At 55.0% G+C, this 16,986-nt stretch overlaps 1 protein-coding gene across 1 annotated transcript in view; it reads right to left on the reverse strand.

Annotated features, from left to right (window-relative positions):
• Window positions 1-14,919, reverse strand: part of ARHGAP23 (Rho GTPase activating protein 23) — a 71,193-nt gene extending 56,274 nt beyond the window's left edge. Inside the window, exon 1 of the mRNA XM_065897633.1 lies at window positions 14,857-14,919. Within this exon, the coding sequence (XP_065753705.1) occupies window positions 14,857-14,919 (63 nt within the window). The remainder of the gene's footprint in view (window positions 1-14,856) is intronic.
• Between the last annotated feature and the right edge of the window lie 2,067 nt (window positions 14,920-16,986).

Genomic DNA, 16,986 nt, shown 5'->3' on the forward strand with positions numbered 1-16,986 from the left:
TTTCAGAAATGTATTTGTGGGCTTCCCTGGTGGTGCAGTGGTTAAAAATCCTCCTGCCAATGTAGGGGACACGGGTTTGAACCCTGGCCCAGGAGGATCCGACATGCCATGAAGCAGCTGAGCACATGGGCCACAACTACTGAAGCCCGTACGCCTAGATCCCGTGCTCCGCAACAAGAGAAGCCGCCACAATGAGTAGCCCCTGTCATCGCAACTAGAGAAAGCCCCAATGTAGCAACGAAGACCCAACGCAGCCAAAAATAAATAAATAAGCTTTTTTAAAAAAGTAAAGAAATGTATTTGTACCGCTAGAGTGCTTTGTCCACAGTAGGCTCTCAAAAATTATTTGCTGATGGCGAGAATGTGGAGGAATTGCAACTCTTATGTCTTGCTGGTAGAAATGCAAAATGGTAGAAAACAGTATGGTGGTTACTCAAAAAATTAAACATCGAATTACAATATGATCCAGCAATTCCACATCTGGCCATGTACCCAAAAGAAGAGAAAGCAGGGACTCAGATATTTGTACAATGATGTTCATAGCAGCATTATTCATAAAAGCCAAAAGGTGGAAACAACCCAAATGTCCAATGACAGATGAATTAGATAAACAAAATGTGGCACAAACATACAATGGAATTTTGTCTTAAAACTCTGACACATGCTACAACATGGATGAACCTTGAAGACATTATGCTAAGTGAAATAAGCCAGACACAAAAAGGCAAGTATTTTATGATTCTACTTATATGTGATACCTAGATTCATAGAGACAGTAAATAGAATGGTGGTTGCCAAAGGCTGCGGGAAAGGGGAATGTAAGTTATGGTTTAGTGGGTACAGAGTTTCAGTTTGGGAAGATGAAAAAAGCTCTGGAGGGGCTTCCCTGGTGGCACAGTGGTTAAGAATCTGTCTGCCTAATGCAGGGGCCACAGGTTCAAGCCCTGGTCCGGGAGGATCCCACATGCCGCGGAGCAACTGGGCCCATGCGCCACGACTGCTGGGCCTGCGCTCTGGAGCCCGTGAGCCACAACTACTGAAGCCTGCGCGCCTGGAGCCCGTGCTCTGCAGCGAGAGAGGCCACAACAGAGAGAGGCCCACGCACGGCGGCGGCGGCGGCGAAGGCGAAGAGTGGCTCCCGCTCGCCACAGCTGGAGGGAGCCCGCACGCAGCAACAAGGACCCAATGCAGCCAGAAATAAATAAATTAAAAAAAAAAAAAAGCTTTGGAGGCATGTGATGGTGATGGCTGCACGACGATGTGAATGTACTTAATGCCACTGAACTCTACACTTAGAAATGATAAATTCTGAGTTATGTATGTTTTGCCACACGCCAAAAAAAATGGCAAAGTCAGAATTCAAATGAAAAAAATATATATCATTGAAAGAAGGTGGAACAAATGAATGGGTCTTCCAATGGGGCCCAGGAGCAGGCCCTGCCCACAGAGATTGCCCAGGACAGCTGGGTACCTCCTGCCGAGAGGACCTTTCCCTCCCACCCCGTCCATTGTGCCTTCTCAGAACCCCTGCTGTCATCTTTAAGGCCCTCGTAGACCGAGCACAAGGGGAGCTCTCAGGCTTCCAGGGGAGTCTGAACCTCCCACAGAGTAGGTCCTTGGCATTGACGAGGACCTACCATCTATCGGAGGCTGGACTGATGGATGCACAGTCCCTTGAGAGGCCACGTTCCAAGGTGTCAGAACCTTGGAAGAGTTTTTCTAGCAAAAGCCAGGCTAAGTATGGGGTTCCTGGCCCCCTGAGGCCTGACACCCCCCCTCAGCACACACGTCTTTCCCAAGCCTACATCCACCCGTAACATATACACACATACCAGGGTGTGCACATAGAGGCAAGACCCCGTTCTCGCGTGCTCTCTCGTGCACACGGTCCAAGAAAACCATGCCTGAACGCTGAAGGATGCAGTCTTGTCAGGGACGCAGGCAGGTCCCGTGTGCAGGAGAGCCCCCTGGTGGCCCAGGTCTGGCACACTTAGCTCCCTCACAGCCCAGAGTGGGCAGGGTGCCCTCATTCCTTCCACCCCACCTCCCCCACTGCACTCTCCAGGCCCCCAACCAGGCCCCAGGGTCACCCTCCCCATCTCGTACAGAGGAGCAGGGTCTTCTGCAGAAGGACAGAGCAACTGTGGGAAGGGTCTCACTTTAGTTGGTCAAGGAGTCCTGGAGAGAGGCCAGAGCCCTTTTTCAGACTAGATCATGTTAGGGACAGTCATTCCTGAAGGCCAGAAAATGCCTGCAATGACTCTTCTCCAAAATCATCGTATCCATTCTTTGACTCCACACTGAACAGCTCATTTCAGAGGAGGCTGGGGGAGAACTCTGGCCATGGCTCTTCCTATTGTCCCCCACACCTCTCTCTGGAAATTCTTCCGGTTATCTGACCACCTGGGCAGAGACAACAGATGCACCTACTGGTTTCTTCCAGGGGATCGCTCAGTCCAAGTCAAGCTGAGACGTCATCCCCTCCCAAGGCAGGTCTCAGCAGATCCCAAAAGTCTCCCCAAGGGCACATGGGGCTCCCTGCAGGGAGAGGTTCTCAGCTCCACCCCTGAAACCACCCCCTCCCCCATCACCCCAGGCCCTGCTCAACCTGCCCAGGTTATCCCTTCACCCTGCCTAAGAGTTGAACCGCTCCCTAATCCAGCCCATGACGCCCGCAGAGGCAGCTGGAAGGGTGGAAGGGATGGATGGTGGCTCTGCAGGGACAAACAACCTCCCCCGGCTCCTGCCTGTGAGGGAGCTGAGATGATTTCTGTGCTGGGCTCTGTGGTCAGAAGAGGCCAGGCAGCAACGCCTTCGGTCCCAGATCCTCCCCCTTACCATGTGCCTGGCTCTGCATCTGGGGACATTGTAACAGCCACAGCAGTAATTAACATCTGTTGAACCCTCACTATATGCCAGGCACACTTCGCATGCATTACCTCATTTAACAGCAGAGCAGCCTCTTGGGATAAGTGTGACACACACCCACACACCACCTTGGCCTCTTGGGTCCCCCACCCAGTCTGGTGCTAGGTAGGGAATGCTGAGCTAACCCACAGGGCGCCTAGGGGTGGGGGATAGAAGGCTGGTGAGAGAGAGAGACCACTGGCCCAGCATCGAGAAAAGCTGATCTAGAGAAAGGGTCACACTTGCCAATGGTATTGGCCCTAGTCCTTTTCTGGCTGTGTGACCTCAAGTTCACAGAGGTTTTCTTATTTCTTCAACTACAAAATGAAGCTAGGGATAGCAGCCTGACACAGTTGCTGGGAAAGCATTCTGGGAACAAATAAATGGGAGGGGTTATGGCCCCAGCCCTACATCCCACCCATCAGAGTGGACTCTGCTTCCCAAATGTCTCCTGAGTCCACCCACTTCACCATGTCCACTCCACCCCAAGTCTCCATCACTCCTCTGGCCCCTTACAGTCCAGACTAATTGTTTTAATACTGTGACCACCAGGCCCTGTGGGACGTGCCTCTAGGTTCCATGCCCACCACACCCCCTTTCTCTGTGCTCCAGTTACCCTGGCCTCCTTCCATTTCCTTTGCGGACCAGGCAGCCTTCCAGCCTCAGGTCCTTTGCACATGCTGTTTCTGGAATGCTGCTCTCTCTTCCCTGGCTCCCTCCCTGCCTCACCAATCCACACCCTAATTAACTCCTACCCACCCTGCAGTTCTCAGCAAAAAAGTCACTCCCCAGAGACACCTCATCTGGACCCCAGACCAGGTCAGGTCCCTTTACACCCTCTCACGGCACTCTCGAGATGGTGCCTGTATATTTATGAGGTTATTTTGACCAACGTCTCCCCCCTGGGGCTGTGAGTTCTGGAAGGCTGGAACCGTGTCTGCTCTGCTGGCAGTCAAATCCACAGCTCCTGGCACGGCACCTGGCACAGACTGGGTGCTCGGCACACTGCTTCTGAACGTACAGGAATGCATGAGCTTCTCCTCAGAGAGAGCCGACGGTTGGCAAACCCCCTGCCCCCAGGAAAGGTCTCCCTGGGGCAGAGGCTGCTTCGCATCTTTGCCCATCTTTTTGTATTCCCTGCTCCTTCCTCAGTAGGAACCAGATCCAGAAAGTGGGGGGTGCTGGAATAAGGGAGTAAGGGGTGGGGAGAAAAGGGAAGCTGCTTCATCTCTTTTGTAGGGTCCGCTGTCCCTTCACCTCAGCTGGCCAAGCCCTTGTCCACTCAGGGCTGGTCCACCACATCCACAGTTCCCTCTCCCTGGAATATAACATTTGTCTCTCTCCCTCCCCGACCTTCCCTTAACTGATCCCTTATCCTCGAGGTCACAGCTTGACTGTTTCTGAAAAGCTTCCCGGACTGCAAGCTAAGGAACTTGCTGGGGTGCCACAGCTAGCGGCAGCTCAGATTCAAGCTCAGGTCTGTCTGCCGGCAGAGCCCAGGCTCTCAGCCACCTCATTATACGCCTCATTACTACCGGTTTCTCCCTGGAGGCCCGGCCGAAAGACACGCCCCCTCCCTAGGCCTCAGTTTCCTCCTGTGGGTTCGGCCAACCCTAGATTTCAGGGAAATTGGTAGAGATCGAAGGTGGGAGAGGAGACAGAGGGAAGAGCGAAGAGAGGAGGAAAGAAGAGGCAGGGAGGAGCAAGGAGGGGTTGGCAGCCGCGGGCCAGCCAGACGTGAGTAACGCCAAATATGCGAACTACGCCAGCCCCTGAGCTATGAATAGGGCAGCCAGGCTGGCCGCCCAGATCTGCCCTTCACGACCCGCAGCCCCCCAGCCCAGCCCTCCCACGCCAGCCCTGCACAGGGTCCTGAAATGGGGCGGAAGCCCAGGAGGCACTCTTGGAGGCGGAGGCTGAGTGGCAGGAGCGAAGAGGTGTGGTCATGCAGATGACATGCAAATAGAAAGCAGCTGGCTTATCTGATTGGTGGGTCTCTGTCCTTCCGGGAAGGTGGTCCTAAGGGGCACTAGACCCGCGCAGGGCCCCTGCTCACAGGGGCTTCCACCCGGGTAGCCGCGGTTCCCGAGCGGTCCTTCGGGTCACCCCTTGGCTGAAGTCGCACTGATATGTGCAGCCTCTGGAGTCCTCTCACCCTGTTCTGTCAAGGTCCTGGTAAGGCTCTGCTGCTGTGATACCATCCCCGCCCACCCCAGCGCCAGGTCAGCCTCTCCTCCTTGGAGCTCACATGTCTGACAGACAGCAGGGCACTTGGGAAATTACAACAGTTCCATCCCTGCCTCTGGACCCCCTTTCTTCATCAGTGACGGAAGTGGGGAGCACTTCCCTGGCCCAGTCCAGCCCCTTGTGTGCCCCCAAACAAGTCAGTCAGTCTCAGAGCCCGGCTCCTCTTTCTTTCATTCTGGCACTATCGATAGGTGTCCCGGAGGGCGAGCCGTCAAAGAGTTGTAAGATCAGGTTCCCAGCTGTGTGACCCCAGTCAAGTCTCTTTCCTCTCAAGTCTCCTCAGTTGTAAATGGGGTCCTTGAGGGGGCTTAGTGTGGAGTGCCTAGCACATAGAAGTTGTTCAACAAATCTTAGTTCAGTAGTCCACAAAGGATTTTTTTTCATTAATAAAAAAAAATGAGATTCTATGAAGAAACAGACATGAGACAAAATTAAAAGGCTGCAGAGCGTAGGGTTTAAACATTCCTAAACAGGATTCAGAGGAATCTGGGTTTGAATCCCAACTTGAATCCCACTTCCTAGCTGTGTATCCTTTTGGACTAGTTACTAACCTCTCTGAGCTTCTGTTTCTGCGTTTATAAAATAGAGATAATCTATTCTCCATGAGGCGGTTGTTGTGCAGATTAAAGAGCGAGTCTGTAGAAAGTGCTGAGCACAGCAGTGCCTGGCACTGAAATGTTCAATAAATGTTAGTTGCAACCAATACTCCTATTATTATCATGGGGTTTTCACAAGGCAGTGCGAAGTGCTATGGAAATTTTCAGTTCATCAGTCAACAATATTCATTCAACTTGGCCTGGTCTAGAAGCTGGAGATACAGCAGTGAACAAGACAAAAGTCCCTACCCTGATGGGGCTTAAAGTCTAGTCCCCAGAGGAGGAAATCCCCATATATTCGAGGAATTGGTGGCTGGTGGGGGGAGGGGTGGCAGATTTACAGAGAAGGATATTTGAACTGAGCATTGAAGGATAAATAGAAGTTTGTGAAATGGAGAAGGCAGGGAAGGCTAAATCAGACAAGGGGAAGAGGTGGCACGGAAGCTTCTGGGGAGGGGAAGAGGGGGATGCATCCCACTCTTATCCTCTCCTCTCCATCTCCAATTCCACGTTTAGCCCTCATCAGCTCTCAGCTGGTCTGCTGCCTCCACTTCCTGACACCTTTCCATGGCTCCACAGTATCTACGGGACCAAGTCAAGTTCCTTAGTATGGCATGAAGGATCCGCCATGATGACGGACGAGAGGGACAGGATCTGGCCCTCATTGGCCTTGACAATCTCATCTCTCTTTACTCTCAGTCTTGCTTTCATCGACCCCACAAGAGGCCAGGCTGTTTCACACCTCCTTGCCTTTGCTCACGCTGGGTCCTTCTGCCTGGAATGCCCTGCTCTCCCTTCTCCACCACCCCACCGATCCCAGCAGGCATCTTTCAAGCCTTGGCAAGCCTCACCTCCTTGGCAAAGTCTTCTTCCCCTCAGAGCTGGAGCATCTCTAGAGGAGGCAGGGACTCAGCCCCTGTTTACTGGCAGAGCCATGGGGCCCTCCACACCACTTGTGAGCAAACCCAGACTCCAGGGAGGCATAGGGGAAATCCCTGTGCAAGCAGAGTCCCGGAGAAGCAGGACATAACTGTGCTGCCTGCATCCACCACCTTTCCCTCATTAGGCCAACCCCTACTTGGATTTCAAGGCTCAGCTGGGGGCAGGGGGAAGGGTCCACTTTCCCAGGGTGGCAGCTGTGCTCCCAGGCTCTTCCTTGTCAGGGAATGTAGCCATGACACAGGACAGCCTTAGTTAGGATTCAGAAAGACCCAGATTTAAATTCGGATGCCGGGTGACCTTTGGTGGAGTAATTTAGCCTCTCAGGGTCTTGGTTCTTATATCAGTAAATGTACAACCACTTCATGGGGGTCCTTGAAAATTGATCAAAAGAAGTTTCGATAAAGAATCCTCAGCTTAACTATTGTTAACTATTGTTTGGAAACGAGATGAGAGAAAGGAGATTAATCATATCACCAACTGGTTTTTAACCAATCCCTATAGTAATTCTCCCCAGTGACACTGTTTCCATCTGTAAACTCCTGTTACCACTTTTGTGACCTCATTCACACTCAAATGATGTGAAGACAGGGTCTGTCTAACTGGGTCTGTCTCCCCAGTTAGATCAGGCCAATTTTTATGATAATATTTTGGGGGGTGGCAAGGGGTGTTCTGGACTGGCAGATACTGTAGATGCACATCTCAGAACCCCTGAAAAAATCTTAGTGGAGCTTTTGGGTGGTGAGAAAAGCAGACAAGGAACCCCTTGAGAGCTGGGCTGTGTCATATCCACCCAGGTCCCAAGACCCACAGAGAGAGCCTGGAACCCAGAAGGCACAGAGGAAATGGTCACCAAATGAACAAAGTATGGTTGGCATGAAAATCTAGACACTGCCTGATTTTCCCAGGCACTGAGCCTCCAGTTTCTGGAGTCAGGGCCTTCTCCTGCCCCAGGCTATAATTAGGGAGAGGACACTCTCACACAAGCCAGGCCTGGGAATGTCCTCAGAGCCCCGGGCCACACCCAGTCTCGGATAATGCTTTCCCTAGCACTGTGGGGACGACAGCACCTGGGAGCCACTGGAGGAGGAAAAGGTCCCAGTTCGAAAGGAAGAGGGCCCTGTTTCTCATCCCACCAGCAGTCCTGGCCTTGTTGTGTGACCCCCATTTCCTGGCTCCCACTCTCCCCTCTTGCAGACATCCCAACCCCTCCTGGGCTCTGGGTCCAACCTCAGCTGCCCCCTTATCCCCTCACCCACACCAGGTGCTGCAGGGCAGAGATGGGGCACGATGCCAAATGAGGGCTCAGCTCCTCGGATGCCAGTTCAAGATACAGGAAAGTACCAGAACTGCCTGCAGCCCCCCAGTCACGGCCTGGGTGCTCAGCTCCCTCCTCCCTCTCTTGGGGAGGAACCAGGGGCCATACCCTCGGAAGAGGAAAGGGAGATTTGGAAGAATCTTCCCAAGTACAGAGAGTGCCGTGGTGCCAGGGGAAGGTGGGGATGCGGGGCATGAACCAGAAAACAGCCCCAGGGTGGGGTAGGGGTCTCACCTGGGCTGCCGAAGGCTTCACGGTCCACTGCTCAGTCCAAAAAAACTGCCAACAGAAATTCGCCCCTTCCTTTCCCCCGGTTCATGGAATCACAGCAGGTCAGGGCTGGAGAGACCATGGGTACTTCTCCACTACCCTCGGATTAGAACTCAGCAGCCTGAACCCACTTCTCACCTGGCGTCCAACCTCCCTCTTCCTCCCACTTTTGCCTGTCCCTTCCCCTCTGCTTCTAGTCCCTTGGCCTTGGCCTTTCTCTAGGCCTCAGTTTCCCTTTGAGCCAAGTGGGGAGGCAGGGGAGGGGATGGTCTCCAATATCTGTCCAGCTAAAACTTACAAAGATGTTCCCTTTCTCAGGGGCATCTCTCCCCACTCCCTCGCTCTCTTTTGGAGAATGGTGGAAACTCTGTGGTGGAGGGCAGGGGTCTGCACTGCAGCCTCCCCTTCCTGCCTCTCCGGGCTCTCAGGCTAGCCCAGATCTCCACCCCTCCCTCCTACCGAGGCCTCTGAGTCCTGCGTCTACACCCAATTCTCTCCAAGGAGCTCTCACACTCTTTGAGGAAATTAAAAAGGAAAAAGCTGTGGATTTAGGAGCCCAGAGTCAGAGATAAGTCAAGCCAGGGACTGTTGGAAACCAGGCCAGAATGAACTCTGTCCTTCCCTAATTAACCCTCACTTGGGGGCCGAGACCCTGGAGTGGTTGTCCTCCCACATGGCTCCCACATGTCCCCCTGTCCTGACCACATTCCTCCGGCCCACACACCTCCCCCCAGCCCTCCCACCAAAGGGGCCAGTCCTGGGTCTGTTTCCATCCTTGGCTTGTGGGTCTCCGTCATCCCCATGCTCCGCCCCAAGTTCTCTTCTCCCAGGGATTCAGGCTGAGCTTTGAAAGGGTCACTTCAAAGAGGACCTGCCTGCCGAGGGCCCAGCCAGACCCAGGGCTGGCTGCTCGGCCAGCTTCCCGGTGGCTGGGGACAAAGGACCCACTGTTCCCCCGACCCCCAGACGCCCCCAAATGCACTGGGCATAAGAAGTCTTTCTTTCCACAGTTCTGTTCCTTACAGGCCCCAGCTCTTTGCCACAGGGAGTAGCCCTGGCCCCTCGTCCAGGAGAGTCTGGGGGGTGGGGGGTCAGGGAGCTACCAGTTCCCCACCCCCACCATACACCCAACCCCTCTGGGCAGCCAGGATGTGGAGGCAGCCTTGGGCTGACTTCAGAGCCAGTGGTCCAGGCATCGCACCGCCCCTCAGCCACCAAGCCCTTCCTGGCCTGCAGTGGCCTCCCCGCTTCTCCCACCCATCAGAACCATGCCCATCCTTCCAGGCCTCCTCCAGGCAGCCTCTCAGGACTCCCTCTCCTCAGAGGAGCCTCATAGCCCAAACCACAGCAGCCAGCCTCTCACTCCGCTCCCCAGTTCCCAACAGCGGGAACCAAGTCTCAGCTGCTCCTCTAATTTCCTACCACAGGGTGCTGATCCCAAAGCAGGGTCCTTAAGGTTTTCTACGTCAACCCCTCACCCAACGCCTGAATTCTCTCTAGTCTAGTCTGTGCTTGCTCACCTCCACTGACAGGGGCCTCATTACCTCCAGGGACAGCTCTTCAGATTACTCCGACCATAAAGGGTTCTCTTTATTGAGCCCAAATTGTGTTGTTTTCATTTCCATCCAGTTGCTGCTAATAGCTGAGATTACCAAATGTCAGCCAGTTTACCTGTATCACCTCATTTAATCCTCTCAACAATTTTGAGGGATTATTTCAGGGATAAGAAAATGGAGGCTAAAAACAACTAAGTAACTTGGCCAAGGTCACATAGTGAATAAGGGGTAAAGCTGAAATTTGAACCCCCTCAGGCTGAAGGCAGGGCCTAGACACCCAATGTGCCTCCCAATGTACCAGGAGCCGTGCCAGGCCTGGGCCTCTCATCTCCCGAGGTTGCTTGCTGATATGAGAAGGCAGACCACACCCACCACACTTCTTTTTTCCTAGTTAGCTCCTACCAGCCTTTGTCAGCAGATGAAGTGTGGCCTGGGGATAGAGACAGACCCAGCCAGTGGGGAGCACGGGGAGGCAGAGGGGAAGAGGTCACCCGCCTAGGGGTACACAGGTTTGAGAAGGCTGGAGGAGGTGACCTTGGGACTCAGGTTTAGGACTGGAGGTGAGAGATGGAGAATTGATAACTACGACAGGCCCTGTCCCAAACCTGACACTCCGTCCACCCTCCAACTTGAAAGGCACAGGATCTTCCACAAAGGTGATGCACTGGGCTGAACATCTCAGGGCCAGAGAGATGAAAAAGGAACAGACATCTTTAATCCAACCTGTCGTCTTTTCCCACCTGCCCATTGCTCAGCGCCATCCCCTTGGGACTCTGCAGGAGAAAGGGAGGGAGTGGGAGCAAGAGAGAAGTCAGAAAGCTGAGGGGCCCACGCGGCTTGCGGGATCTTAATTCCCCGATCAGGGATGGAACCCGTGGCCCCTGCTGTGAGGGCACAGAGTCCTAACCACTGGACCGCCAGGGAATTCCCCTGGGTGAGCTTTCCTTTCCTCTCTAGGTTTGGCTCAGGCACTCCTGGCACAGATAACAAAATGATGCTCCTCTAGGCTACTTTCCCAAGACTCCAACCCAGCTACTTCCAAAGGATTACAGGATTCTGTGATTCTTCCATATACTGTCAGTGAGTCAGTGAGTCAGTCAGTCAACAAACATTCTCAGAGTACTGGCTGCATACCAGGCTCCGTGGATACCAAGATAAACATGACACCTCTGGGGCTGCTTGGAATAAGCACGGTCAACTCCCTGGCTCGGCCACTGACTAGCTGTGTGACCTCGGGAAGCCACGTGATTCTTTGTGCCAGTTTCTTCATCTGTCAAATGGATAGGAATAATGTACCCAGTGGTCAGCACTGTAGAAGCAGTTGCTATGATTATTTTCCCAGTCCGGCAGGGGAGACTGATGTGTAGGCCAAGCATCACAATGCTGGAGCAGAGCTGGGCACGGGGCACCCACGAGGCCAGGGGAGGGGCTGCTCCCAGCCTGCACTTCACAAACATTTATGGAGGGCCGCTCTGTGCCAGGCACTGTGCCGGCCACTGGGGACACAGAGATGAATGGGACACATTGTCCACTTGTCCCTGCTCCTCCCTGCCCTCCTTTTCCTTTCCTGGGGCCTAATCTCAGAACGCTGCACTGGAGGGGGGCACCTGGGACAGAACTGTGTGGGGAAAGGCATGGCCTGGGAGCCCGGGAGGCAGAAGCCCTGGGTTCACGTCCACCACTCCCGGCCTATCTGACCTTGGCCACTCTCTGGCCTCAGGTTCCCCACTGTTGGACAAGATGACCCCTCTGGTCCTGACCCACTCTGACAGATGATGAATAGACTCCACCCCCATAGAGCTTTAAACTCGCCCCAGAGTCCAGTCCCAAGGCCATCCCAGCCTGTCGTCCCACTGAGGCAGTGAAGAGGAGATGCCTGCCTGGTACTGACAGGCACTGCCCTGCTGATGAGCTGGTGCAATTTCACATGAAAGAGGGAGGCCTGGATCTAAAGGCGGGTTGTTTGAAGGGGATGGAGGGTACTAGGGAAAGGCAGAGCCAGCTCCCACAGGCCCTATTCATGGCTCTCTCTGGGGAGGGAGAGAGAGCAGGATAATTAAAACCAGGCTTTGTCCAAATCCCTGACCAAGCCAATATCTCACCTTTGAACCCCTGCAGCCAATAGAGCAGGGCTGATGCCCCTTTGGAAGGAAAACACCAATGAACCAAGCCACAGCCCAAGTGCGGTGGGCTAGCATAGGGCGGGATGGGGGGTTGGTGGAGTAAATGAGCTGATTCCCCACCCACCAACCATGGATGGACACCTGAGGCTTTGCCACCCTGAGACCTCTTGTCGCCATCCGTGTCCCAGCTGAAAGCAACCAAGCTCCAATCCAGCAAGAGGTTGACCTTGATCTTGGCCTGTATCCAAGACAGACCCAGATTCAGGGTGAGAGTGACAGCAGACAAGGCAGGTCATGAAAAGCAGGGTAGTGGAGTGAGACCATGAACTTGAGCCAGACTGCTGGGTTCCCACCCTGGCTCTGCCACTAGTTAGCGATGTGATTTTGGCCAAGCTATTGGCTCTCTGTGCCTCAGTGTCCTCAACTGAAAAATGAGGATAATAACGGCACCCACGTCATGGTGGTTTTGTGAGAATTGAATGAGGTAACATATAAATCCTGGCCTAGAGTAATTGCTATCTATGTCTTAGCTATCAGCTCTACTATTAGAGCAATTCTCCATCCTTAAAACACATTTTTTTCAGGCACTAATATATATGCTCATTTGAGTATATTTGCATCTCCCACGAATCTCTCCAGATTTCTACACTGGAATCCAACATTACAGGAATCTACCTATCTAACCCACTATACTGGAGGAAACTTCCCTGCGTGATGCTCCAGGCTCGCCTGGGATGCTGCAGCTTGTAAGCCTCTCCCTAGAAGTTCTCCCAAATGGCTAATTGCAGTCCCTCATTCGGTAACTTATTCCATTCTCCTTTGTAGACTCTCTTTTAATCGGATACATCATGAAGTCCTTCTTAAGTATCCCTGCGATAAAGGATGAAGCAAGAAATGCCTCTGCCCACTACTGCACGGCCCTGTTCAGCACCCTCCCTCATCCCCCACTCCATGCCAAAAATGCTGCACCCCTGGGGGCCAGACTGGCCTCCTGCTCCCCTTGCCCCTGAGCTCAGGGTTGGCCTGATGCGGGGGCACAGAGGTCCCCATCCAGGCTGCCCAAACACAAGGCCTATTCCCAGCGCCCAGTCCCTCTCTGTTTGAGCTGAGATCCTCAAAAGCCTGCCCCATTCCCCATGGTGTCCCAAAGGCACCTTCCTAATAATGTTCCCCTCCCTAGAGCTTCATCTTGTGCTGTGACCCATCAGAAGACCCAGTTTCTAGACCTGACGCCGTCGCTGTGTAGTCTCAGACCCTAATACTTACCACCCTGCCTGCTCCCAGGGCTTTTGAGGCCCTCAAATCCAGCACTGAAGGATTTACTGCCCTCATCATTCCCAAGGGGAGGGAGGGGCTTCAGATGCAGGAACTTGGAGCTCCCAGAAACCTATGGTGGACCCAACCACCTTGTGAGCAAGTGGAAGAAGAGGCTGGGGCTGAGGGCCTTTGGGCTGTCTTTGGAAGCGAAATGACTGGTTATGTAATTGAGATTCAAGTCGCAGGCCAGTGAGCACATCTCAGTGAGAGCAGCCGCTCTGGGGAATGGGGCTGTTGCCCTGGCAAGGGGGGGAGAACCCCAGGGGATCAAACACCTTCCCTGCCCTCCCACAGCTGGGCCACAGGGTGGGGCTGGGGGTGGAGATAGTACGGGGGGTGGAGATGAAGTAGGTGTTGGTGTGTGTGTGTTGGGGGGTGGGGGGGTGGGAATCCAAGGAACTCGACGATAATGACATTCACTTCCATCCCCAGTCCACCCTGAAATTCAAGTTTCTAATTTGGAAACACTTTGGCTGAAAGGTGGAGGGGGAGTCAGGGGATAGAGATGCAGACCAAGGGAGAACTGTGCCTACATCCAGCTCCTGAGATACACACCAGTCTCAGAGTTTGCAAAGCACCAGACCCCAGCTCCAACACTGAGGGGATGGTTGGGGAGGAATGGCCCTAAATCCTCCAGCCCCGTCAAAAGAGGAAGAGAGCTTCTCAGCCCAGGTCTTGATCCCAACCTGGACCCCCAGGAAACTTCTTTTTCAAGCTCAGAAAATGACTGGCCTAACAGTGTTCAACCCTTCGACTTGGAAAGGGGTGGAGTGCATGTTGGGGCGCTCCAGTGGGACAGGGCAGTCAGGCTCAGAGGCAGGGTGCTGGCCCCAGTGGGGCCCGGAGGCCCCTACTGGCCCTCCCCAGCCTCAGCAGCCGGCAGATGAAAGAACCCAAGCAAAGCAGCCCAGCGCTGAGTAATGCCCCTGGCACCCCGTGCCCAGACCCACCCACAGCCAGCTCCGAGAGGGCAGAGGCGAGGGCAGCTGCGCCTGCAAGACCAGGGGTCCCCGGCCTGTTTCTCTTCCCCGGGGTGGGGGGCGGTGGACCCGCGCCGGACAGCTCGTCGGGCGGTCCGGCCCGGCAGCGGGGGGAGTGTGGCGCAGGGAGGGGGTGTCCGGCCACAGTGGCCAAGGACATCCCGCTCCGGGAACCCCTCCCCCACTCCCTCTCCCTCCAGCTGTGCCGGGGCCTCGCCAACGGAAAACGAAAACTCGGGCAGAGGAAACGGCGGCAGGCGCCCCGCCTGGAAAACCCGGACAAAAGGCGCGGGCCTCCCGCCCCCGCTGCCCGGCCGCCGGGGGCCTGGCACCGCCGCCCGGGTCGGTGCCCCCGGCCCTGGCAGCCCCGTGCTAGCCCCGGCCCCCTGCCTGCCTTCTTCCTTCCCGCCCCCTGCCCAGGGCAGCTCGCGCTCCGGCCCCTTCCCCGGCCACCAGCCGATGTTCCCTGCAGCCATGCCCGTGGTGCCCGCGCCGTGCGCCCCAGGCTGTGCCCGCCGAGCGGAGGCGCAGCGACCCCGGCCCCAGCTGCCAGCTTCCCGTTAGCACCTGGATCCGCCCCCTCCCCTGGCTCAGCATCCTCACCTTGGGGGGCCGGGGCTCCGGGCGGGGCGGGATCCCGACCAGGCAGAAGGCGACTCCATTCATCGGGCGGCAGCTGCGGCTCTGCTGCCAGGGCACTGCTGGGGGCGCGGGCAGGGACCAGGGAGGGGCGGGGCCGGAGGGGCGGGGCCGAACGCGGAGGGGTGGAGCGTCTCTTCGCTCCTCCTCCTGCGCTCCTGGCGGGGCGCACCCTCTGCCTCTTGTTAGGGTAGCAGACTGGTACAGAGGGCTGAGGCAGGGGTTGGCGCTGGCAGCGGAGCTAGGGGGCAGAACACAGCCAGCGGAAGAGAGATGGGCTTAGAGAGGGTTTGGGCCGGCCTCCAGGGGACCAGCCCAGATAGACGGTGATCCGGGCCGGCCGAGGAAAGAGGACAACGGCACAGAACACAGAACTAGCACGGAGGAGGGAGGGAGGGAGGAAGGAAGGGAAAGGAAAGCAGAGAGAAACACAGCCAGACAGAGGTAGTCAGAAACAGAGACGGAGAGACCCAGAAAGCATGAGAGAGGCAGGGACACGACAGAGACAGAGTAGAAAGAGGCAGAGAAAATCAAAGACAAAGATGAAGAGACCCAGGTTGGAAGAGAGGGAGAGACAGAAAAAAGGCTTAGGGAGCCTTCCATCCAGAGACTCACGGAAGCTGAGACAAGGGCAGAGATGGCTATACCCAAGGGGGAGGGGGAGGACGACGAGGGTAACAGGGGAACTTTCAGGGGCTTCATGCCCCTTAATCTGGGACACCCCTCCCAGGCAGCATCTCAGCCCAGGATCCCATGCAGGCTGTATGAGAGAGGCAGGTGCCCCAGCCCTTCAGACCCCCACTCAGCCAGCCTGTGGCTCAGGCCTCTAGACAGCCCACAGACCCACTCTGCAGTGGGTGACAGTAAGAGCAGAGACCCTCCAGACCTCCCAATCACAAGCTCCCACAGCCTCCCTTCCCAGCTTCACTCTGAGCTGGACCCAAAGAACCATCGGGGTCCTGAGTCAACTTCTCATTTCCCTGCCCCCACGCAGGGCCCCCTGCAGCCCATCCCCTGATGATCCAGGAAGGGGCAGTGTCTCAGTCCTTAGTTTCTGCTGGAAAGTTCTTTCTGCTATCTACCTAACATCCTTCCTACCTCCTATTTTTTACAGGCTATGCTTACCTCTTTCCCTTGCCCTGTTGTAGTTTTTAAGGGCTCCTGCATTCCTTCACCCAGATTGTGAAGAAAGGAAGGCAGAGACCATAGATAAATAGGAATATGATTTGGGCAAGGCAGGCAATGAAAGTGGGAAGACCGACTCTGCCTGCTGAAATGGCCCACCCACTCTGGGGCAGTGAGCCTCATAAAACCTCTTTGCTTCACCACCGCCACCATCCCGACTCCTGAGAGTCGATCAGCCCCAAGTCCTGGACCCCTCAGGATCAGGGAGTCAGGCCCTGCAGGGGGCAGTATGGCCCAGACACCTACTAGAACATCCTTACTCCGGTAAACATGAGGAAGGAGATATGGACTTGTTTTTAAATCTTATGTTTTATTTAATTTACTTTAAATTCCCTGGAAGTCAATGGAAAGGGATGCTTTTGTAATAATGGAAGGGCAGTAAGGACTCCTTCCTTCCCCATCTCTCTTCATCAAGGTCATGTGCAGCCAGAATTATGCCCCACTTCTGAGAAGTCCTTCCTGCTATCTAACGGTAATCCATCATACTGCCTGTATTTTCTTGCTTAATCTTTTTTTTTTCTTGCTTAATCTTAAACCAGGTCCCTCTGTCTGACTCTTTCTGCCCTGTGGCTCCAACAGTCCAAGGCTTGCTGCCACCCCGGCTCAGGGATCCTTTCCTCTCAAAACAAATGTGTAAGGGGGGAGTGGTGGCATCTGAGATCCAGACTGGACTGAGTGGGGAAGGGGAGTAGGGTGGTGGCCTCTGGGGTGCCCCTGGCTCACTTTTTCCAGAGCCTGATGCCCTTAGACACTGCAGGAGGCGGTGAGAGGAAATGAGCTCACACTGGCCGGCAGGCAATTCCTCCCTCCACAATGCACTGCACTCACCTCCCCCATCCTCTCCCACTTCCCAGAAAGTGCGCTCTTCCCCCACCCTGCTGCCCTTCCCACCTCTTCCTGCACCTTGAC

The sequence above is a fragment of the Phocoena phocoena genome, chromosome 19 (genome assembly GCF_963924675.1).
Source record: "Phocoena phocoena chromosome 19, mPhoPho1.1, whole genome shotgun sequence".
Lineage (NCBI taxonomy): Eukaryota > Metazoa > Chordata > Mammalia > Artiodactyla > Phocoenidae > Phocoena > Phocoena phocoena.